The sequence below is a fragment of the Asterias amurensis genome, chromosome 17 (assembly GCF_032118995.1).
Source record: "Asterias amurensis chromosome 17, ASM3211899v1".
Lineage (NCBI taxonomy): Eukaryota > Metazoa > Echinodermata > Asteroidea > Forcipulatida > Asteriidae > Asterias > Asterias amurensis.
Window position 1 is genome coordinate 14423515 of NC_092664.1, and position 25925 is coordinate 14449439.

The 25925-nt window shown below is 37.4% G+C and overlaps 1 protein-coding gene across 1 annotated transcript in view; it reads left to right on the plus strand.

Moving 5' to 3' along the window:
• LOC139950141 (uncharacterized) overlaps nt 1-25925 on the plus strand; it is a 145743-nt gene that overhangs the window by 97583 nt on the left and 22235 nt on the right. Inside the window, exons 8-11 of the mRNA XM_071948767.1 lie at nt 3657-3728; nt 4542-4613; nt 15216-15287; nt 23389-23460. Of these exons, the coding sequence (XP_071804868.1) occupies nt 3657-3728; nt 4542-4613; nt 15216-15287; nt 23389-23460 (288 nt within the window). The remainder of the gene's footprint in view (nt 1-3656; nt 3729-4541; nt 4614-15215; nt 15288-23388; nt 23461-25925) is intronic.

The following is a 25925-nucleotide window of genomic DNA, read 5'->3' on the forward strand; positions in this document are numbered from 1 at the left end:
GACTGGTCTTTGACAATTACCAATAGTGTCCATTGTCTTAAAGGGTACTTCTATTACTTTATGTTGAGCACAAACGTGATACCCGAGACAGTTGAAGCAATATTTGTAATTTGAGAAGGAAACAAAGGTTGGATCAAGTTACTTAAGTTCGATGATTAAACCTGACACTAATGAGCAGGTAATTAGTACTTTCATTATTATTTTGAGGAGAGGCGCCACTGTTATCAGTGCTCTGGCACAAAGAGGATCTGGTAAAGTCGTTCAAAACAGAATGATAACTAAACGTGACGCCTGTTTTCATGGTGTATTTTTAGCACTGAATGATGAGAACAAAACTATTTATTAATTTTCAAGGTACTTTAAGTAATACTTATGTTTGGTAGGGGAGTTGAAATGGGTTTTTTTTTGTTTTTAGTTTTTTTTTTTTTTTGCTGTACAGTTTATGTAGTTAACTTGTACAAGCATTCTAATTACCTTGTTTTTTTTTTGTTTTTTTTTAATTGAATCCACGTTAAACTCTCGTTTAATTGATATTCAGTTCAAAGAAATAAAACAGAAAATACATGAGGAATGGACGAAGGCTCGTTAATGAATGCCTTATGCAACAATATAGTGGCTTTCTAAGCAGAACTGAAGTTACAAAAGAACTTGGCTTAGGATACCAGGAAAACAACACTTATATAACAAGCAAGTACTGAACTAGAATGTTAATCAGAACTAGAAACTAATAGAGATGCAGGGTGACATAAGAAGAGTATACTTATTTAGATAATTCGAGAAAAGATACTTTTTTTTCAGTAGATTTATTAAAGCAACCTACAGATGACCCTGACTTAGTCTTGCCATCGGTACTTTTCGAAAATAAATGAATAAACAACATAAAATAAAGTAAAACTAGCAGTTGCAAACAACTTACCAATCAAATGGACCGATGGTATAAATGCAACAAAATAGTAAAAGGCCTGACGTTTCGACCCTAGCAGAGTCTTTCTCAAAGGGTAAAAAAAAAAAAAAAAAAAAAAAAGGCCTTCGAGTAAGACTCTGCTAGGGTCGAAAAATCAGGCCATTAACATTTTTTTTGCAAAAAAAACCCCCAAAAAACAATAAAAACATACATAAATTGTTATGAAAGACGCTGGATCTCCCAGAAGTCACGTGTTTGCCCCCCATCGTTCCGTGATCTTTTCATACGTCCTTGTGGGAAATGCATCAATTATCTTTTTTTGTAAAAACAGTACTCTTGGGTTTTAACTACGGGTAATATAGTAGAACGAACTTTTAGAATGGCCTCCGCGTTGTTTTCGTTCAATTTATTTGTAAATCGGAAGTAGTGTTAAGCGGGTGGACAAGATGGATCAGTCTTTTCTTGCCGGTATCCCGGGGTGTCTTAAACACACAACGCAGAATTGCTTGTTTTCAAGACAAATATATGATGAGTGCCAATCTGACATTTTGCTGGTTGATCAAGTTCAACCAAGAGACAATCCTTCTCAGGAGAGCTACCAAAGTAAAGTTTTATGAACATCTTGCAAAACAACCTGAAGTTTGCCTTTGCTGATTGCTGTAGTCGAACTAATCTGGTTATTAAGCGCAACATCCTCTCGCAAATTCGCATTATAAACAACAGGACAAATATATTTATTCATTACATTATTTTCTACTAATAAGGGAATACAGGGTAAAAGCGACGAGTTTTTCCCTGTACCTGTGTTGCATTTTTATGACAAGGACAGTTTTCGGATTTGTAATTGTGCGCAAATTAGTATGCATTTAAACGTATCCGAAAACACCTCGGTTATAAACAGCTCCAGCTGGTCATTATCAACCGTTTAAAGACAGTGGACACTATTGGTAAATGTCAAAGACCAGTCTTCTCACTTGGTATATCTCAACATATTCATAAAATAATAAACCTGTGAAAATTCGAGCTCAATTTGGTCGTCGAAGGTGCGAGATAATAATGAAGGAAAAAACACCAACGTCACACGAAGTTGTGTGCTTTTTAGATGCTTGATTTCGAGACCTCCAATTATTAACTTGAGGTCTCGAAATCAAGATTATTCGTGGAACATTACTTCTTTCTCGAAACGTTCAGAGGGAGCCGTTTCTCACAATGCTTCATACTATCAACCTTTTCCCGTTACTCGTTATCAAGTAAGGTTTATGCGAATAATTATTTTGAGTAATTACAAAAAGTGTCCACTGCATTTAAGAAAACCCACTTGACGCGATCTCCACCAACAGTAACATCCAAACTGTCGGAGGTATTTATGAATATTACTTTACGCTATATAATACACCCCGCGGTATCAAATATTAATCCTTGGGTTTATCTGAGACCTAACTCGCACATTCTCTATTTGCTCCTCATACATGTTACTATAAATTTGAGGTCTCGAAATCAACCTTCTAAAAACATACAACTGCGCGTGACTCAGGTGTTTCTTTCTTTCATAGTTATCTTGCAACCTCGACGACCAATTGAGCTCAAACTTGCACAGGTTTGTTATTGTATGCATATAATGTTGACTACACCCAGTGAGAAGACTAGTTTAAGACAATTGTCAATAGTGTCAAGTGTCTTTAATAAATTGGTTGTTAATAAGATGAAACGAAGTTAGCAAAAACTTTATTATCCCTCATCGAAATTGCCGCGAATTTGCCGCAACTTCGATGTAATGATGTTTAAAAAATGTCGTACTGTAAATAAACTGCGAGGACCCGTTCTTAATGATATAATAATAATATCGAATGACACTAATTAATCAAGCGCGGGGAAGCTGCTATCGAAGTTAACAAGAACCCGCACTGTTTGTACTAATCAATTATATATACTTATTTACATCTTCTTAAGTTCATTTTGATTTCATCTGAGCGAGAGCAGATATCATAGCTATTGTTTATTTTATTATAATCAATTTATGTATTTTATTGTATATTTTATCTGGGATGCCTAGCTGTACACAGTGTATCAGACAATAGCATGCCATTTGTTGTACACGGTTTTCACAGAAAATGTGACAACTAAGTTGGGAGAAATTCTTAAAAGGCAGCAGCGACCAAAGGAAAGCCATTGACAAGATTGTCTTGCGATATGGAAAATAGCACTGTTGACAAATTCCCGTCAATGAATTAAAGGAACAAGTTACCTTGGAACGGTCGAGTTGGTCTTTGAAAAGCGAATGTAACCCTTTGTTATAAAATGCATATGGTTAGAAAGATATTTGCAAAGTAGAATATACTGATCCACACAAGTATCACTCGAAATTGTGTGGTTTTCCTTTTACCTCGTCGACTAACACGGTCGGCCATTTTTGGGAGTCAAATTTTTGACTCCCATGTTAGTTCGCAAAGTAAAAGGAAAACCACGCAATTTCGAGGCAATTACTTGTGTGGATCATTATATTATACTTTTAAAATATCTTTCTTGTCATATGCATTTTATAACAAACGGTTACAAACGATTTTCAAAGACCAACTCGGCCGATCCAAGGCAACGTGTTCCTTTAAGGAATGATAAGTTCTGCCCAGTGACCAGGGGTAACGATGTTTGAAGCGTAATGTTATTTCGTTATTACTGTGCTATACATTAGTCGATATTTTGATTATTAATCATGTAAGTTAAACATGTTTTTGCCTCTTTTTTTTTTATCCAGCGATTTGTCACAGAACTTTATTTCGTACATCGATCCCGCAGCCTTTCGGCATTTGTCACTCCTAACCGAAATGTAAGTTTGTAATCGATGATGGTTATCATTATTGTATTGATCTTTGTAACTATATAATTTCGGTATTACAATTTATTTATTATTCTAAAGTGTGTGGTTCGAAGTCCGCTTTTATAAATGTAGTATCATATTTGCACCTCAATGAAGCCCGGAACTAATCGTTCCACCCTAACGCTTCACCTAAATCTCGGGCTGCACTGGGATCAATGGTGTGGCCACTTGGGCTAGGACGAAGAAATAAGGCAAATTGTTACGTTTATGCCTTACAACGTGGTTACGTTAAAAGATATTATCAGTTTGTATGCGCCAACAAAAAAATATTTGAGAAGCGTTGCTGTCGGTAATGTCTCTCAGGTTGTGTTTTTAATAATAATAAAGCTATTTTAATGGCACTAGACACTATTAGTAATACTCAACATAATTATTAACATAAAACCTTTCTTGATTACGAGTAATGGGGAGAGGTTGATAGTATAAAACATTGTGAGAAACAGCTCCCTCTGAAATCAAGCATCTAAAAGCACACAACTTCGTGTGACCATGGTGCGACACGGGTGTTTTTTCTTCCATCAATATCTCGCAACTTCGACGACCGATTGAGCTCAAATGAGCTTGTTATTGTATGCATATATTGCGATACACCCAGTGAGAAGACTGGTCTTTGACAATTACCAATAGTGTCCATTGTCTTTAAGTAATATCTAATAACGCAATACTCTTTTAAAACAAACGTTCACACGTTCGTGTTATATAATCTGCATTATTTTTTATGATTCCCTTTCATGGATATTTATTCTCTCTTTACACCCTTAGTTCACTCAGGAACAACCTGATCCACACATTGAACGTGAACACCTTCCGAGGTCTGAGCAATCTGGAAGTAATGTAAGTATAAATAATGACGGAAGAAGTCATTTAGGGGTCAGTGAGAAAGGAAAGAGAAGGGCTCTGTGCCCTCTATGTCACATTGGTTTACGCACCAAATGATGACCATTTTCCAATCCGCTTCATCACAACTTTGTATCAATCCTTAGGATTTACACTCTGCAGTCTGTGAAATCAAATTAGAAGCTCCCACCCACTACTTGTAACATTTCCCGCTAAGGTTTAATCAACCTTTTGAAACAAGCAAACGTCTATATTATTGCTTACGGAGGCACAGCATTGCGGACGTTTGGATGTAACTGTGGGTGTTATTTGTGGCAGAGGTCAGCTGGAGTGTTGTTCAGGTTATTTGCTCCCACTGCTCCGTACTTGAGGCATTGCTTTCAACTTTGTACAGGACTTAGAGTTTAAAGACACTGGACACTGTGACAAGTGCATCATCTTGTCTATGTCTAGCGCCCTCAGTTAGCTGTACATGGTTATCACATGTTATGATTATGTTACTTACACACGGAGAGTTTATGACAACACGATTTGAGAAGCCCAGTTAATTGTTTCCTAGTGAGTTATTTCTGATAGTATTTAGTTAGAGAAAATACTATTACAGACACTATTGATAATTGTCGAAAACCTGTATTCTCAACATTATGCGCAAAATAACAACCCTGTGAAAATTCTACACTACACATCTTGTTTAAATACAACGACCTTAAAGCCTTCCAGACCACTTCATAAAACATCCAGTCAAGACTGACAGACGAGTTCTTCAAGTTTGCTAATGGTACATTTGATCAGTCAGCCAAACTGGGTGCACTGTCACATGGTATGTATTTAGTGCATCAGAGAAATGTATGCCTTTCTGGGAGTAACCGAAAGCAAAGGCTGTCATCAAAATCCACTTCGATGAAAATCCAACACAAGTTTGACTTCAGAGAACCGACGTATCTGGGTTAAACTTAGACCCTTAAAAAAAAAAACACTGTGTAGTAGAGACGGTCCTTTGTCCTGCGTTTGTATATCACAGACAATGCATTACATGAGAATAGCACAAGGCTATTAAGCTAGAGGTACATTAATACCCCACAAGGGAAAAACATACATTAATGGTCTGGCTCCCCGCCCCCTCGAGTGAGCTCATAGACCGCAGACCGGTAAACTCGGGAGTATTTGCCCCGGGATATGTCTCGCTAGCCCCCACTAGGGACGTCACTTAATGTCACTTGGTCGATCCAGAGAGGAAGGGACCATGCTAGCTCCCAAGATGGGTCATGGTGCACCATCAACTTAAACAAACTTCAGTACACGGACTCTCTGAATGCGAATCCTACCTGTGGTTCATTATTAAGAACTTGGGTCCATAATCTGAATACATAGTCTCTTGTGTCAATTAATACTCATAAATAAAGATACAAAAGAAATTAAGCATCTGAAAGCGCACAACTTCGTGTGACAAGGGTGTTTTTCTTTCACAGTTAACTGGCAACATCGATGATCGATTGAGCTCAAGTTTTCACAGGTTTGTTATGTTCCTGCATGAATATGTTGACATAAAAAATACCAAATGAGAAGACTGGTCTTTGACAGTTACCAATAGTGTCCATTAGTGCATTGTGCATTAGTTGTAGTTTTTAGCTTAGCACGGTGTCAAAAGTAACTCTCATTTTCGCCTTAAGTCTTAACGATTTGTGTGGGTGGAACGGAGTTTAAAATAAGGTTAATTCATTCTAACATGCCCGAGGGAGCAGCTGACACAGTGTATTCTACTGGAAAACCAGGTGTATTCACGAATGGTGTCCTTGGTCTGTCTATTCACCACTCGTAAACATTTACTGACAAGTCACTTCTCGGTTTGTATTAAGGTTCTTAATCAACTGTACTTCGTTCATTGGTGACCTCACTGTTTTGATGAGAGACTTGAATAAAACATCGATGTTTGCTCTGAGATTGACATTAAATCTATATTAAACGGCGGTGGATGTAATACATAATATGAATGGCTAAACTTGACGTCTAAACAATGTTCATCTGAACATCTGCAATCATAGTTTGTAGCACAATGGCGAACAAAGTGCAAACCCTGATTTAGTGTTTTCGCGAAATGACGAACACCTGTTTTTTTTGTTTTTGTTTTCTTTCTTACTTTCTCTGTTATTTGTGATATTTTAATTGTTTGTTTACCCGACCACTGCTGTATACTTTCAGGAGTTCTTTGAACAAAAAAAACTGCCAAAGAAAACAAACCTTATGTTGGATTGGAACTGTAGAACATTGCATTGCTAGAGCACCACACCACTAAACTAGCCCCTAGGCTACATGCAGTTAGAGTCCATAATACCAGCGGGTACCACAAAATTTCACGATATGTTTGTTTTCACAAAAGATCTTTAAAATTGCAATTCAGTTGCGTCACCAATAATTTAGCCCAAATCTCTACGTATAGCTCCAACCTTGTACCTTCAACCTAGACAAGAAAATGGAATACATTGAGGCACGTTATAAATTTAGAATAGGGGTATACCTTCCAGAGTACATTCAGGTAATGGGTTACGGGCTACAGTTACTTCCAGTTCACGTAAAGGTACAAGGTAGGGGGCTATTCATTTAGGGCCCAAAGTTTGGAGCTATCCACATAGGGCTACATTGAGATACGGGTTACATTAAGATTGGGGCGTAATTTCCCAAAGTACGTTTTAGGTAACGGGTTACGGACTACAGTTACTTCCAGTTCACGTAAAGGTACAATGTAGGGGACTACTCATTTAGGGCCCAAAGTTTGGAGCCATCCACATAGGGCTACATTGAGGTACGAGTTACATTAAGATTGGGGCGTAATTTCCCAGAGTACATTCAGGTAACGGGTGTCGGACTACAGTTACTCCCAGTTCACCTAAAGGTACAATGTAAGAGACTACTCATTTAGGGCCCAAAGTTTGGAGCTATCCACATAGGGCTACATTGAGATACGGGTTACATTAAGATTGGGGCGTAATTTCCCAGAGTACATTCAGGTAACGGGTGTCGGACTACAGTTACTCCCAGTTCACCTAAAGGTACAATGTAGGGGACTAGTCATTTAGGGCCCAAAGTTTGGAGCTATCCAAATAGGGCTACATTGAGATACGGGTTACATTTAGATCGGGGCTTTTACCAGAGTACATTATTTACACTCTTAAAACTAAAGAGTTGAATCCAACACTTGCATGATTTCGGTGAGTGACTACACTTTGAAAGTGTTGAATCCAGCATGGTATGTATGTCAAATCCAGCATTGTAAAGTATTCAGTCACAAATTTTAGTGCCAGAATACTCAAATAATGTATGTAGGTCACACTTATTGTAAACAAAGTTTACATGGTCTATAGGTTCAGGCAACCTGTTAGGTCTATACACTGGAGGGCAGCATACACAAGGTCCATCTGACATATCTGTGAGACTGTTTAAAGACACCCCAATGAGCAATATATCTTCAAATGCACTTGACTCTGATCATATTTTCCGCTCATGTAAACCCATTATTACTTTAGAAGGTCTGCATCGGATCTGATTAGCAAGGAGGTGATGCATTCTGCCAGCGACTCTCGCAAATTGCTGTGTTTTAAACTGTTCCCATCTGCACAGTGTCTAATGAAGTTAAAAGGGTTGAAAGTGCTTCAACCTTTTCTTAAAAGTGCAACATTTTTGTTAAAATGCGGTCACTCCTATCAGGCGTGTGCAATGTGCGCCAGTGAAATTATGCCCCACTTTAGCCTGAACATCTGACGTCACACTTCAAGGCTCGTGAATAACGCCAGAGACCAGCATCAAAACCGGCGTGTAGTTTGAACTTTGACCTCCCTCATTAGACATAGGGTACGTTCGATTAGCTTTCCTGGGTCGACCCCAGCGTGCTCATCCAAGTAGCGTATTTTATTTTTTTCCAGGGCGAACGTGGGCATTGAAAATTACCTCACGCTCGTCCTGGAAAAGTCACCTATTTTTTTCCAGGACAAACGTTTGCAGATATTTACCCACGTTCCACTTGGAAAAAAAATACGCATCATCACGTGACCCTTCACGTGGTGACGTCAGAGCACCTCGGGCCAGCCCCAAGTGACCCGTTTGTGGATAGGGTCACTTGGGGCTGGCCCGAGATACACCACGTGAGAAGACTGGTCTTTGACAAATACCAACAGCCTTTAAATATCTCAGACCAGTGTATGATTTCATAGACAGCCGATTTTCTAGCCAGGTAGCAGTAAATAAGCAGGACAGTACTTATTAGAACTGAGAAGTCTCCCGAATATTCTCTGCGGTAGCAAGACAGTTCTCTAAAGAACTCTCTACCTGGTAATTAGACCCACACATGTTGCTGAGGCAAATATACATTAAAAGATCTGCTTCAGCATAGATAGTTCCCAAGTATAGACAGCAAAGTTATACACAATGATTTACCACATTTGTAAACCTGCTTAGTAGAAAATGTGTTTTAAAGCATCAGTTTCTGCTTAAGCAGCTGAAATAAGGCCCCAATACGAAAACAAATCAACAATCAACAACCTCAATATTAGTACGTGTTTAAAGACCAAAATAGGTAAATTCAAGTGTTTATAAAGCGAAAATTACAAAGAAACGTTTCACTCCGCATTATTAAGTCTTTCATCAAGAAGGTTTCAGGACTGAAATATTATTGTCACCAATCAAACCTTAGTCATCAACAACAAGTTCTCTAATCAAAAAGAAGCCTTCACAAATTTAATCTCGCCAAAGAATACATATGTAATTTAATCTAAAATGATGTGCCCCTTCAAATCTTCATAAAAAAATTAAATCACAAAGAAACGTTTAACTCCACATATTAAAGGCAGTGGACACCATTGGTAATTTCTCAAAATAATTATTAGCATAAAACCTCACTTCGCAACGAGTATGGGGGAGAGGTTGATAGCATAAAACATTGTGAGAAACGGCTCCCTCTGATGTAACGTAGTTTTCGAGAAAGAAGCAATTTTTCACGAATTTGATTTCGATACCTCATGTTTAGAATTTGAGGTCTCAAAATCAAGCATCTAAAAGCACACAACTTTGTGTGACAAGGGTGTTTTTCCTTTTCTTTCATAGTTATCATGCAACTCCGACGGCCGATCGAGCTCAAATTTTCACAGGTTTGTTATTTTATACATACGTTGAGATACACCAAGTGAACAGACTGGTCTTTGACAATTACCAATAGTGTCCACTGTCTTTAAGTCTTCCATCAAGAAGGTTTCAGGACTGAAATTATTGTCACCAACCAAACTTCAGCCACAAACAACATGCTCTCTAAACAAAAGAGCCTTCAAATTAACTCTAATCACGTCAAGGAAGAAAGACAATTTCTTGTAATATAAAATGATGTGCCCCATCAAATCTTAATGAAAAAAAAACCCCTTAAATTACAAAATTCATCAAGGGTCATCAATCAATAAAACGAGGCTATCAAAAACAAGTTCTCTAAACAAAAAGAGCCTTCATATTCGACTCAAATGTCGTCAAAGAATACCAGTCTGGCAAATTAAAATGGTGCGCTCCTTCAAATCTGTATAAAAACTTAAAGTCACCTGAAAGTGGTATTTTTTCAAAATAAAGCTTTTGTCACTAATATATGTGTTTTGATGAGTGGAATGTGAATAAACAGTTAACTAAGGTTTTAAAAAATCAGTTCTTATGTTATTTACAAATTTAAGAGTAGACCCCGACCCGAGAGGGCGCTGTTCGTGACGTCAATCGAGGCAGACTTTGCCTGTAATGCGTAGAGTAAACACAATTGCAAAGTACATATACGGACTAAGTCGTGAGTTTGTACGTTTTTTGTGTTTTTTTTCCGGCAATGCCGACCAGGTGTATTGCTGCTGAATGCAGAAAACACTTTTTGAAATGTACCAACTCACGACTTGGACGTACATGTACTTTGCACGTGTGTTTACTATACGCACTGCAGGCAAAGTCTGCCTCGATTGACGTCACAAAAGGGGTAGGCGGAGTCAGTCCCCAAACAACTTTATATATTTTTTAAACATATAAATCGTAACAAACAAATACTAAAAAAATTGTTTTATTGTTCGTAAGCATATACTCTTATGTTTGAAAGAAAAAATTATTTCCAGGTGACTTTAAATCACGCAGAAACGTTTCACTCCGCATAGAGAGTCTTTTGTCAAAAAAGTTTGAAGACTGAAATAATTGTCATCAATCATTGGCCCTTTGTAATGAAGAACATGTTCTCTAAACAAAAAGAGAATTTAACTTAAAGTATAGTCTCGCCAAAAAACAAAATAATAATAAAGGCCTATCTCAAGTATGTATAAAAGCTAACAATTACAACGAAACGTTTCACTCCGCATAATAAGTCTTTTATCAAGAAAGTTTGAAGACTGAACTCGTTGTCATCAATCATCAAACTTTAGACATAAACATCATGTTCTCTAAACAAAATAGCCTTCAAATTAAACTCAAATGTCGTCAAAGAATACAGCTAAAAGGTTGGCAATTTAAAATGATGTGCCTCTTCAAATCTGTATAAAAACTTAAATCACGAAGAAACGTTTCATTCCGCATAAAGAGTCTTTTATCAAGAAAGTTTGAAGACTGAACTCGTTGTCATCAATCATCAAACCCTAGACATAAACATCATGTTCTCTAAACAAAAGAGCCTTCAAATTAAACTCTAATCACGTCAAAGAAGATGGGGAAAAAAGGATCTTGTAATCGAAAATTATTGCTCCTTCGTAACAGTTAATTGGATGCCATGCCGGAGTATGACTGAATCCACTACACGCCGGGGAAATCATTTTTACCGGACTTCAATTTTGAGTCCCCCGGATCTTGAGTTTTCTATTTCCTTCATTAATCAAGATGGAGAGAAGGAAGTACTGGGCCCCTTATAGGCTTTAGAATATAACTGCATTCAACTGTCTGCAAATACCCGTATCGATTTCAACCTTTTGAAAATTACTCAATTTCGTGTGAAAAAAAAGAGAGAACAAAACAAAAAAACAAAACACGTACAAACCAAGTTGTCCAAAAAAATAATAATGATACGTTGATTAGGGGATTGCGTCATAGGTCAAACGAAGCGGGACAGAGTGGCTGGGAGCAAAATGTATCTGTGCCAAACCTAGTGGTCATACAATATCCTCCAACGAACATATTTTCGTCTGACGCAGATGACTTTCCCAATCCAGAATAATGGTGTCTGGAAACACACACGTCATCGCATTATATGTGCATATATAAGCCCTGCAACTTGGTTGCCCTTTTCAAGACTAAAACGGGATCACGTAATGTAATTAACTTACGGGCTGGAGGGAGTTGGTTAGTCCATTTTGGATGATTCTCTCGCCATATTTGTGGTTTAAAAGTATTAGTAAATATAAATAACTGCTTGCCAATCAAAAGGAAATGCGTGATATAAATGCAAACAAAAGTTAATGGTCTGACGATTGTACCCTGGCAGAGGCTTCCTCGAAGAGCCTTAAAGGCGGTGGACACTATTGGTAATTGTCAAAGACTAGCCCTCACAGTTTGTGTATCTCAACATATGCATAAAATAACTAACCTGTGAAAATTTGAGCTCAATCGGTCAGCGAACTTGCGAGATATGAATGAAAGAAAAAACACCCTTGTCACACGAAGGTGTGTGCATTTAGATGGTTGATTTCGGGACCTCATGTTCTAAACTTGAGGTCTCGAAATCAAATTCGTGGAAAATTACTTCTTTCTCGAAAACTATAGCACTTCAGAGGGTGCCGTTTCTCACAATGTTTTATACCATCAACCTCTCCCCATTACTCGTCACCAAGTATTGGTTTTATGCTTATATTATTTCGAGTAATTACCAATAGTGTCCACTGCCTTTAAAGGAACATTACAGAATTGGTTTTTGCTAGCAAACAAACTGCTGACAGTGAAAGCACTTTATGTTATCCACCATATACATATATTTAAAAACCAGCAGAACTGCTTTCATAACCAACATAAAGTAATGTTTTTTATATCAGTAGTTAATGTACCTTCTTACATAATATATTCATTGTCATAAATGCAGCATTGATAAAGTAATGCATTACTGATTAAGGGAAAGTACACAATTGGTATTTGTCAAAGACCAGTCTTCTCACTTCGTGTATCACAACATAAGCATAAAATAACAAACCTGTGAAAATTTGAGCGAAACTGGTCATCGAAGTTGCGATAAAATGATGTCAGAGAAAAACACCCTTGTCGGACGAATTTGTGTGCTTTCAGATATTAAAAAAAAAGAGACTTCTAGCTAGAAGTTGTTAATTGTTTTAGTGAGATATTATCTCTTTCTCAAAAACTACGTTATTCTTTTGTACCAAACATGTACCTTCCCTTGTAAACGAAACTTCGAAAAATAAATTCTTCTTCAAATTTACAATGTGTAACACTAGAGAAAGAATGTACGTACTGCAACCCCGATTTTGTACGACATAATAACGACAAGTAGACTTATTCGTTTGTACTGAGTGGACTGAAATGAAACTGATTTGTAGTAGCTGTTATTTAAGGCAACATATCAAGTTAACGCGGCAACTGCTCAAAAACAAAAGTAAAATTCCTAAAAAAGTATACATTAATGTGTGTAACTAAAGTAGAACCTAAGTACTCCAACCCTGGTTGTTTATGTTACAACATACGAAATGCGACGAGTGTACTCTATATTCGTTTGCATGGCATTAAACTGATTTGTCTTAACAGTTAAGTAACAAATCAAGTTAACACGGCAACTGCAAAACGCCCCCGTTTTAAGCCAACAATGTGTAACTAAATAAAGTAGAACCAAAGTACTCCACCTCAGCTATTTATGATACAATTACTACAATACGACAAGAAGACACACTGATCGTTTGTATAACGACTGGGGAAACTGATTTGTCACATCAGTTAAGCAAGATATCATAAGAGGACTGCTCAAACAAAAGTAAATGGCTTTTTGTACATATACAACCTGTAACAATTGTAGAATCAAAGGGCTCCAACCCTATTTATTTACGTGACCACGTACAACATACGACTGTGCGGCACCTAAATGTAGCCGAGCCCTAAATGTATCCTGACCTAAATGTAGCCCCAAATGGGGCTCGGGCTACATTTAAGTGCCGCACATACAACAATAGACACTTTTAAAGGTGTCTATACTAGTATATTTCTGAGTTGCCTGAGACTGAACTGATTTGTCTTTGCAGTTAAAGATACTGTGGACGTCACTAACGATAATTTTCAAAGACCAGTCTTCTCACTTGGTGTATCTCAAAATGCATACACCAACAAACATGTGAACATTTGAGCTCAATTTGGTCGTCGACGTTGCGAGATAACAATGAACGAAAGCTAAAAAAATAAAAACCATTGTCGTACGAAGTTGTGTGCTTTTAGATGGTTCATTTCGATACCTCAAATTTTAAATCTTAGGTCTTGAAATCAAATTGGTGGAAAATTATTCTTTCTCGAAAACTATGTCACTCCAGAGGGAGCTGTTTCACACACTGTTTTATACTATCAACCTCTCCCCATTGCTCGTTACCAAGTAAGGTTTTATGCTCGTACTTAATTTGAGTAATTCCCAATAGTGTCCACTGCCTGTAAGCATCATTTCAGGTTAACATGCTTCTTGGTACACCTGATCCGTCATTGGACAGTCAAGCCATAGATCAATTGACAAGGCAAAGACCAATGGGTAGTTCAATTATAACAACTTCCGATCGAATGTTTCAACGCCCCTCGAGCGACCCATCCAGACTGTCTAGCGGCAATCCGTAACTATTTTGAAGCTTAATGTTTTGGTCTCTAATCGATTGGGGTAGAACCAGAGCTCATTTCTTAAAGAGTATATACATTTGGTTTTAGGAACTGATCAAGTTTCGATTGTTTGTATAAAATGGAGATTTGTATAATTAATAACAACTAAAACAAAACTACAAACGTTTAATTTTAAAAGGTGGTAGCGTTTCATTTATTATTGTAAATATTGAGAAGGTTTTTCATTGCAGGGAGAGAAATCGTAAAAAGAATACACAATCTGAGAAAGGTTGTATGCAGATATCTTTCTCACATAAGATTTGTTTTCTTTTTTCTTTCCTCTATTTAAAACCACTTTCCATTCAAGGGAATTGTTTGTCACTTGTTATCAGTCGCAGTAACTCTCATCAATTAGGTTAACATGTCTGTACAATTTCGGAGTATAATCACCAAAGGTGATACCACAGTCCTACTTTTAAATACGCCCCAAAAGCTCCGAGCGTATTGGTGTTTTAAGCCTATACACATTTTGTTTTTACGAGGCCAGGTAGGGTTTCACATAAACATTACAGACTTGTCTTATCTCGAGTTACGAAGAGCTACTCGTCCTAACTAAGGACTAATAGCTTTTAGTTCTGAATAATTCCTGAATAGTCATATAAGACTAGTCCTATACGAGTTTAAGACTATCTTTTGGAAATCCACCCAATATCGTTTTCGTTCAGACATTCCACAACTAATCAACAACACGAGATATCAAACCGATACAGACACCAGATTAAAACAAAAATTGTAATTGTGATATGATGTGCTCTTATTCCCCAGAAACATCAGCCACAACGACATCCAGGATCTTGAGCCGGGACTTTTTGACAACTTGAAAAACCTCACATCGTTGTAAGTGAAATGAATGAACACAATGTCCTGTTTGTAGCCTGTACTGCTCATACACAGTGTCGCAACTAGAGGGCGGGGCGAGAGCCCAACCCCTACCCGTTCAGATCCTTTGCCCCACCGGGTCCCCATGGTATCTCACTAAGAAAAACTGATATATTTTACTGACAATTTGTTTTCTATACAGATACAGCGTACTGCCATGAGTACCAAAATGGCACCACCATCATATAATAATAATTTGGGGGGATAATCATCCTTACTCGCAGCTATAGAGCTGAATTGCGAAGGACAGCATGTTCGAGAAGCAGGCATGCAAGGGTGCATTCAGCTGCAAACCATTATGACCACAGCGCACAGCCAAGATCGAAAGTGTTTAATTTTTCCAGAGGGAGGAAAACCGGATGGTCTGGAAAACCCTTGTGGCACAGCAGAGAACCAACGCACAACTCAACTCACATATAGCCCTAGCCGGGAATCGAACCGGTGTCAACTTGGTGTGAGGCGAGCGCTTTACGCACACGCCAACCGCGCCACCCAACATGCAAACTTATTCATGTCCCAGTCTGACTTGTGGAGGACATACTTCTGTCCTCCCTCTCCAACCACCCACATACTTTGGGATGGAGATTTATTGATGACACATGTATACATGTAAGCTAAAATCAACACAATTAGAGAAGTCGTATAAATATCAGAGAGAAGTTATTGACTTACCAGGTTAAGTTGAATACAAAATGACTTCGAAGGACTTTAAAACCCTGCGGAGAAATCATGATAAAAAATTACACTTTCCATATATACATAGAATACGTTACAAACAAACATTGTTTGCATATTTAAAGACGCTATGTCAGATTTTTGGCCCCAAACATAAAAATAGATTTTTTTTAGTGAATGGTATTTCAAAGAGTATCACCCGCTCTAACGAAACAAAACAAATAACTTTTACTTTTAAGGGTCAGAACCATGACTTTTTTGTAAAACGTTTCTTATAAAACACATAACAATTAGTCACGTGATATATTGTCGGGATCTTTTGAGCACTTTATTTCACTGCTACTAATAATAAGCGGACTTTTTCGAGCAATGGCTCAAATGAAAGCTTGTAACTTTCTTGACGTATTTTTTTCCAGGTGGAACGTAGGTAAATATTTGCACACGTTCGTCCTGAAAAAAACAAATAGGCAATTTTTCCAGGACAAACGTCAGGTAATTATCAGTGCCCACGGTCGTCCTGGAAAAAAATATAATAATATGCCACTTGGATGAGCACACCGGGGTCGACCCATGGGAGATAATCGAACGCACATATATAAACACACGATAAGATGGCGGCACACATTTTACAAAAACTCATTGATGCCAAACTCGTGAAGTACGGGGTAGAGTCAAACAAACATAACATGGTTTGTCGGCTAAACAGTCAATATTAGCTGCCCTCTCTGATGGTGGCACACGTTCCATACCCAAATCCATACCCATACAAATCTACATGATGCCAGAAAAGTGAAGTACAAATGGAGTGTTTATGTAAAACAAACATGACATGGTTCCATTTCGGTTTAGTCAACATTGGCTCCCCTCGTTCTACAGTAACTCGGATGTCAACTTCCTTCACCCCAATATTTGTTCTGCACTACGAAATGGTCGTTATGCTTTTCAATTGGGAATTTGTTTTCTTCTGAATCGATTAAAATAAGAGAATCCTCAAAGAAAAACCATCAAGAACATTCGTGTGGATGGCAATTCTAATGTGTGGAGAAATCATCACACTTCCACTTCATGGAATAAAATCGACTGTCTATACCCTCAAACCATGTTCTAAATGTTAAAGTATGTACATCTCATGTTGTCCAGTCTCCGTGGAGTACTTGAAAATCAGAACATCCAAAGTTATAAGAGGCCATACAACACTCCTTCAACTCAAGTGCCTTCAAGGAAAACAGGACCCATGTTTCCCCTCGGAATTGAACTGACTAAAGTGCTATTCAAACGACAGCATTTTAACTGGGGTCCCATGCTTAATTTTAGCAAGATTTTAAAATTTTAGCAATGTATAACACGATTTTACAAGATAACTTAGAAAGTAGACATAATTATTATCTTTTCACAAAAGGTGCATTTTACAAATAATGTACACTTTTTACAACCATGCTACAATTTAGCAAAAGACCGTTGCTAAGTTGCTCTCGTGTGAAATAAGCTTTTGCGCAACTACAAGACTAAAATCGACTCTCCACCATTGTTATAAAGTGTAAAGGAAATGTTAAAGGCAGTGGACACTATTGGTAATTACTCAAAATAATTATCAGCATAAAACCTCACTGGGTAACGAGTAATGGGGAGAGCTTGATAGTATAAAACATTGTAAGAAACGGCTCCCTCTGAAGTGACGTAGTTTTCGAGAAAGAAGTAATTTTCCACGAATTTGATTTCGAGCTAAACTTGAGGTCTCAAAATCAACCATCTAAACGCACACAACTTCGTGTGACAAGGGTGTTTTTTTTTTTCTTTCATTATTATCTCGCAACTTCGACGACCAATTGAGCTCAACATTTCACAGGTTTGTTATTTCATGCATATGTTGAGATACACCAAGTGAGAAGACTGGTGTTTGACAATTACCAATAGTGTCCACTGTCTTTAACCTCCTTCCTTGTAGTACTGGAAAATCAGAACATGCAAATTTATAAAGGCTATGCAACACTCCCTCAACTTTCTCAATCACAACGTGACATAAAGTTCCCCTCGGAAATGTACTGACTTTGTGTAACTACAATACTAATATTGACTCTCCACCCTAAAACCATGTTATAAAAATGTAAATATACCTCTACATAAAGCTCACGTTTTCCTTGTAATACTGGATGATCAGAACATGCAAACCTAAATGAGGTGGGCTACAGCACACTCAATGGCCTTAAGCCACAACGTGACATGTTTTCCCGTGGAGGTACACTGACTTTATGCAACTAAAACACTAAAATCGACTCTCCTCCCTAAAACCATATACAATGTAACTTCATCTTATCTTGTAAACAGAATGATAAGAACATGCCAACTTAAAAGAGGTAGGCTACAGCACACACAAGTGCCTTCAAGGCAGTGGACACTATTGGTAATTACTCAAAATAATTATTAGCATAACACCTTTCTTGGTGACAAGTAATTGGGAGAGATTGATGGTATAAAACATTGTGAGAAACGACTCCCTCTGAAGTGCAATAGTTTTTGAGAAAGAAGTAATTTTCCACGAATTTGATTTCAAGACCTCAGGTTTAGAACTTGAGGTCTCGAAATCAACCATTTAAATGCACACAACTTCGTGTGACAAGGGTGTTTTTTTCTTTCATTATTATCTCGCAAATTCGATGACCGATTGAGCTCAAATTTTCACAGGTTAGTTATTTTATGCATATGTTGAGATACACCAACTTTAAAGGCTGGTCTTTGCAGTTACCAATAGTGTCCACTGCCTTTAAGTCACAACGTGCCTTAAAGGAACACGTTGCCTTGGATCGGACGAGTTGGTCTTTAAAAGGTGTTTGAAACCGTTTGCTATAAAATGGAGATGGTTAGAAAGATATGTTAAAAGTAGAATACAATGATCCACACAAATGTGCCTCTAAATTGCATGGTTTTCATTTTACTTTGCGAACAAACACGGTCGGCCATACAGGGAGTCAAAAAAATGACTCCCATAAGTGGCCAAACGTGTTAGTCTACGAGGTAAAAGGAAAACCGCGTAATTTCGAGTGATACTTGTGTGGATCATTATATTCTACTTTTAAAATACCTCTCTAATCATAATGCATTTTATAACAAACGGCTACAAACGCTTTTCAAAGATCAACTCGACCGATCCAAGGCAACGTGTTCCTTAAAGTCACACATTCTCCCTTAGAAATACTGACTTTATGCAGCTATAATTCTCAAATCGACTCTCCACCCTAAGTCATGTTATAACATGTGAAGTTGTTAACAAGTTTTCAAATCTACTTATAGTCCTGAAAGATCAGAACATACAAAGTTTAAGAGGTTATACAATACTACCTCAACTTTCTCAACCACAACGTGACATTATGTTCCGCTCGGAAATTGTAAACTGACTTTGTTTAACTACAATACTTAAATTAACTCTCCACCCTAAAACCATGTTACACAATGTAAACCTAATCTTTCATAGGGAAGTTGTAATACTGAAGGATCAGAACATGCAAAGTTTAAGCGACTATACAATACCTCCTTAACTTTCTAAACCACAACGTGACATTTTGTTCCCCTCGGAAATTTTAAACTGACTTTGTTTAACTACAATACTTAAATTAACTCTCCACCCTAAAACCATGTTACACAATGTATACCTAATCTTTCATTGGGAAGTTGTAATACCGAAGGATCAGAACATGCAAAGTTATGAGATGTAGGCTACAGCACACTCAATGGCCTTAAGCCACAACGTGACATGTTTTTCCCTTTGGAGATATACTGTCTTTGTGCAACTACTAATACACAGATGTATTGCAGGCGCCACAAACACTCAATAATCAAGTTTAGTCGCCGCGAGCTGTAACCAAAAGCTAGCATTTTATTGTGAATAATTGGAACAAGTAGATTTCGTTTTTCATCTGGGGATTCTTTTTTCGAGGAAGTCGACGGCGAGTGGCAGAGGGAGATCCGAGACGAATTGTTCCAAACACGGAAGTCAATCTGATCGTTTTATTTCTCATTTTTAACCTATTTTTTTTTGGTAATGCATAAATACGTGCCAAGTAGTTTAGTATGTATTTGTTTACATTGATTAAGACTCCGTCATCCCATTTATATTTTTATTATCTGATCAATTTCCTTCCACCTCTTTTTTAACTGTACGCTGAGAATTAAACGTGCCGAGTACCTTCGAATGTATTTGCTTACATGTGATACTCCGTCATTGCTTTTATCTTATATAACCGGATCAATTGTCTCCCTGTTTGACTTCTTCATTTAAACCGTACGTCTAGAAGAACGTGCCAAGTAGCGTCAAGTGTATTTGTTGACAGTTGATTACATCTTCATTGCTGTTATCATTTATATAATTATGTTGGTACTTGAAAATGTGCACGAATTTCGCTCTAAGTCATGAACTGCAACTTGCGCGCACGTCATGAACATTGCCACTTATCGTTGTTTTTACCGTATAAGAACTTGTGAAAAGTAGCTAAAATTATTTTGTATACTATTGATTACCCTGTGAAAATTGCCCCAACTTTGTGCTCCTAGGTCGTAAATATTGACAATTTTCCTGATTTGTGCCCATATGACCTGACCCACAAAATCGTAAACATTGACGCAGCGATCAGGGCCTAGTTTCATAGCGCTGCTTAACGGTAAGCAAATTTGCGTGCTTACTGTAGCAGAAAAATTTGCTTAAGCCTTAGCGTATTTCACAGGTTAGCAGAAAAAATGGGCGGCCATATTGCGTGTTCACCGTGGATTTGCATTGTGACGTCATTTATTTTCGTGCGGTAAGCACTGGAAAGTCAGCGTGCCTTTTCGTGTGATTACGGTTAGCAGCGCTATGAAATGGAGATCACACAGTAAGCACAAAATCGGCCGCTAAGCAGCGCTATGAAATTGGGCACAGTTTGTATTGAAGCAAATCAATTGATAATTGTACGTAACTACTTTACTTCGGTGAAGAATTGTCACTTAAAATGTGTTATGCTATTTAAAGGCAGTGGACACTATTGGTAATTACTCAAAATAATTATTAGCATAAAACCTTACTTGGTAACGAGTAATGGGGAGAGGTTACGAAAGATGAGAATGTGAGAAACGGCTTCCTCTGAAGTAACGTAGTTTTCGAGAAAGAGGTAATTGTCCACGAATTTGATTTCGAGACCTCAGATTTAGAATTTGAGGTCTCGAAATCAGGCATCTAAAAGCACACAACTTCGTGTGACAAGGTTTTTTTTTTTTGTTCTTATTTCATGATTATCTCGCAACTTCGACGACCGATTGAGCTCCAATTTTTACAGGTTTGTTAGTTTTTGCCCATGTTGAGATTCACCAACTGTAAAGACTAGTCTTTGACGATTACCAATAGTGTCCAGTGTCTTTAAAAACCTCCATTTAACGAATAGTTCGGCTTCCTTATAACAATATCGTCGAGAAACAAAGTCATCGAAGCCGGTACACTAAGTGGTTCGGATACTTAAAAAAAAAAAAAAATAAAAAAAAATAAAACATTACGAGGGAAGATCGACAATCCGGATCCAAGGCAGTAATTGTATAACTGTAAACCAACACAAGGGGGAAATGAAGAAGCGGTATGCTTCAGATTGGAATAACCGGACATTAGAGCTGAATTGTAGTTATATTGTGCAATTTGTTCTGAAGATTTATTAAAGGAACACGTTGCCTTGGATCGGTCGAGTTGGTCTTTGAAAAGCGTTTGTAACCGTTTTTTTTTTTTTATAAAATGCATATGGGTAGAAAGATGTTGTAAAAGTAGAATACAATGATCCACACAAACATGCCTCGAAATTGCACGGTTTTCCTTTTACCTCGTCGACTAACACGGTCGGCCATTTATGGGAGTCAAATTGTTGACTCCCATAAATGGCCGACCGTGTTAGTTCGCACAGTAAAAGGAAAACCACGCAATTTCGAGGCAAACTTGTGTGGATCATTGTATTCTACTTTTAAAACATCTTTCCAACCATATGCATTTCATAACAAAGGGTTACAAACGCTTTTTATAGACCAACTCGTCAGTTGCAACTCGTCCAATCCAAGGCAACGTGTTCCTTTAAACTAAACATGACAACATAGTTTCACTCGCTAATTGCCTAATTGGCACTATCAACAACAACGAGATAACTATATGTTTTTGAACAATCTGTCTGTGTATTAATTCTCGTGTAATTTTTGATAGTTTCAGTATTTGTTTGAAGTTGCTGGCTCCCTTTTTATAAGCAGCGTTTTACCGAAAGTTCTTACCAGGGTAAAATGAAACAATGAAATGAATACTTTGTTAAGTAGGATTTGAAACTTTGCATGGTGGAGATAAGATATAGAAGAGTTTGCGGTAACACCACCTTGTTGGTTTTTTAAACTGATGTTCAATTACCATACACTCATTTTTTCAGTGTTTTTTTTTTTTTTTTTCTTTTTTTTACAACGTTATCATATCCACGGACAAATCCAATGCTAATGTCGAATGGATCAATAACTGTAAACCCTTTATCTTACGGTCGCCATCTTGGCCAACAGGCTCCCCGATCGAAGAGTGACAAGTGTTACAATTCCTCATTTATGTGTCAAGGGACAGAAAGGTTTTGATGTATTAGGTTGAGTGCAACAAAAGCAAGATGGGCAACTACGATAACATCTTAAAGACACTGGACACTATTGATAAGTGGCAAAGACAAGTCTTCTCACTTTGTGTATCTCAACATATACATCAAATAACAAACCTTCGAAGGTCGTCGAAGTTGCAAGAGAACATTGAAAGAAGAAACACACTGGTTGCACAAATTCGCGTGCTTTTAGAACTAAGGCTTCAGGCCTAAAGTATTTAAATGTTTGAGTGGGAAATAACCTCTTTCTCAAAAACTGCAATACTCCACAGGGAGCCGTTTCTCATAATGTTTTATACTATCAACAGCTCTCCATTGCTCGTTACCAAGTTAGTTGTTACGCTAACAGTAACTACCACTAGGGTCCTGGGGTCGATTTCACAAAGAGTTAGGACTAGTCCTAGGAGATATACAAATTGCATGGATAGTCCTAAGTTAGGACGAGTAACTGCCGTCGATTTCACAAAGAGTTAGGACTCGTCTTATCTCGAGTTAGGACGAGTAACTCTTCCTAACTTAGGATTAATCTTAAGGTCTGCATGCTACAGTGCGGGGTTGGGACTCGTCCTAAGTCCTAAGATTAGTCTTAAGTAAGGAAGAGTTTTGTGAAATCGACGGCAGGTCCTAACTCTTTGTGAAATCCACCCCAGTTCCGTTAATGATAAGATATTAATGTTTGTCAGTCTGCAGATTGTCTGGCTTCGAGATGAACATTTTGTACACTTTTTTGTTTTACATTAGTTCTTTTGTTTTTCCAGGAATATAATGGAAAACAGTATGACTTCGCTTCGTCGTGGGACCTTCAGAGGTTTGTCGCAGCTTACTCAACTGTAAGTAAATATGACGTCATTAATCTTCGTGCGGTAAGCATCGGAAGGTTAGCATGCTTTTTTCGTTTCGTGTGCTTACGATTAGCAGCGCTATGAAATAGAAATTGCACAGTATTAACACGGAAAAATATTTATACTTATATATTTATGACAATGCCATCATTATTATTATAGTTTGGTCGTGTTATCACACAACGCATTTTCAGTAAAACTTGATATCAAACATGAAGCTATTATTTTATAACTCTAAAAGTGAGTTAAAATGCAATAATTTAAAGGTAACTCTGTAAAAAAAAAAAAAAAAAAAAAAAAGTATTTTTTTTATATATAAATAGAACGTAATACGGTGAGGTAACTTCCAAACGGAAAGTTTACTGGATCGTTCTTAACAGTACAGATTATCGAAAACACTATTTATGTCTGAAATACTAACATCCGAGTCGAGAAACAGACTTTGGAATTTGCTATTTTCATTGTCCCAAACGAAAAACTCCCCAACGATCATAAAAAAAAATCTGTCAGAAAACGTTTTTTTTTTTTCTTAAACATTATCATCCGAGTCAAGAAAAGTGCACTTAAAGTTGTTTGATTCAATAGCCGAAATCAAAAGTAAAAAGTGTATGAGTTCCGATCAGAGAGCCCTTGGCTCGCCTTGACTGTCCATAACATGGCAATCCTCACACAACCTAATTTCTCGAATACAGTCATCAGAGCAAGAAAACACTTATTGTTTATTTCGATTACCGAAACCAAAATTGAAAAAGTTTAAAGGCAGTGGACACTATTGGTATTTATCAAAGACTGGCCTTCACGGTTGGTGTATCTCAACATAAGCATAAAATAACAGACCTGTGAAAATTTGAGCTCAATCGGTCATCGAACTTGCGAGATAATAATGAAAGGAAAAACACCATTGCCACACGAAATTGTGTGCGTTTAGATGGTTGATTTCGAGACCTCAAGTTCTAAATCCGAGGTCTCGAAATCAAATTCGTGGAAAATTACGTGTTTCCCTAAAACTATGGCACTTCAGAGGGAGCAGTTTCTCACAATGTTTCATATACCATCAACCCTCTCCCCATTACACGTTACCAAGTAAGGTTTTATGCCAATAATTATTTTGAGTAATTACCAAAAGTGTCCACTGCCTTTAAGTTCCAATCAGAAAGCCCCTTGGCTTGCTTACAACTTTCATAGCAATGTCAGTCCTGAAGAAAACTAAATTCTCGAATACTGTCATCAAAGTCAAGAAAACAAACCTTCCATTTACAGTTGTTTATTTCATTTGCCGAATATAAATTGTCAATACAGTTCCAATAAAAAAAAAAAACTTAAATTGCCTGAAATGTTAACAACATGACAACCATCCCCATTCTAAATTATGCGATACTGTCACCAGATCCAAGATAACAAAAAACATATGCATAACAGTTGTTTATTTCAATTGCACAAAATACAAAACAAAAATGCACAAGTTCCGATCAGAAAACTCCTTGGCCTGTCACCAATGCTCATGACAGTGACAATCGTCCAGAGAACTAATTTATAATTTCATCAGAGTCAAGAAAGAAGAAAAGCATTTGCATTTCAATTTGTTTATTTTAATAAAACATAATACAAAGTTCTAATCAGAAATCCCCTCGGCTTACCTACAAAGTTTACAAAATGCCACTCCTCAAGATAATCTAATTAATTATGGAACACTGTCACAAATCCCTCAAGAAAAATAGCATTTTGATTTTACCATTGTGTATTTCGATCGACGAAATAGAAATAAACACGTCTGAGAGCGTGTGCGCAAAATACCTCAACAGACGTAAGCATCAGTTTGTTGCCAATGTCACTAAGACGCTGGATCGCTTATTATTATTGAAAAACCGCAGGATGAAAATGAATTTACTCTCTCTCTCAACATCCCACCTTTCAAAGTTGTAAGAGATCCTTCTGTTCGGGCAGCGCACTATTGACAATGTCAATCGTTGATGGAGGCAGGAAACGAATGAACAGCCTTGTCTTGTCATAGTTCTGACAAATTTAGACTTTAGTAATCAATCAAACATGAACAGGAATTAAATTCCAGACTGATTGACGCTGATATAAAATAAAAAAATGAAAAAAATATTTTTTCTATTCTGGCTTTAAAGGGAGCGCGCAGCTGCATTGCAAATTAGACATATTAAATATTCACAGATTTACACATCATTTACACTGTTTAAAGATGATCGTGGTAGGAAACTTCCCTTGAAATACTTATTCATAAAAAGCTATAGAATATGTTTCGTTTGAAAATGAAAACACAAACTACTAATTTTGATCTCTCGGGTCTTAAAGCCAATTTTGAAATCAGCGAAAACGTATTACGGGGATTTCTTGTAAGTTCTCGTGACTCCGATGACCGAGTGAGCTTTTGGACACTTTCTGAACAGAAAGTTTGGAGATTTACAAATAACTTACATGGTTTACAG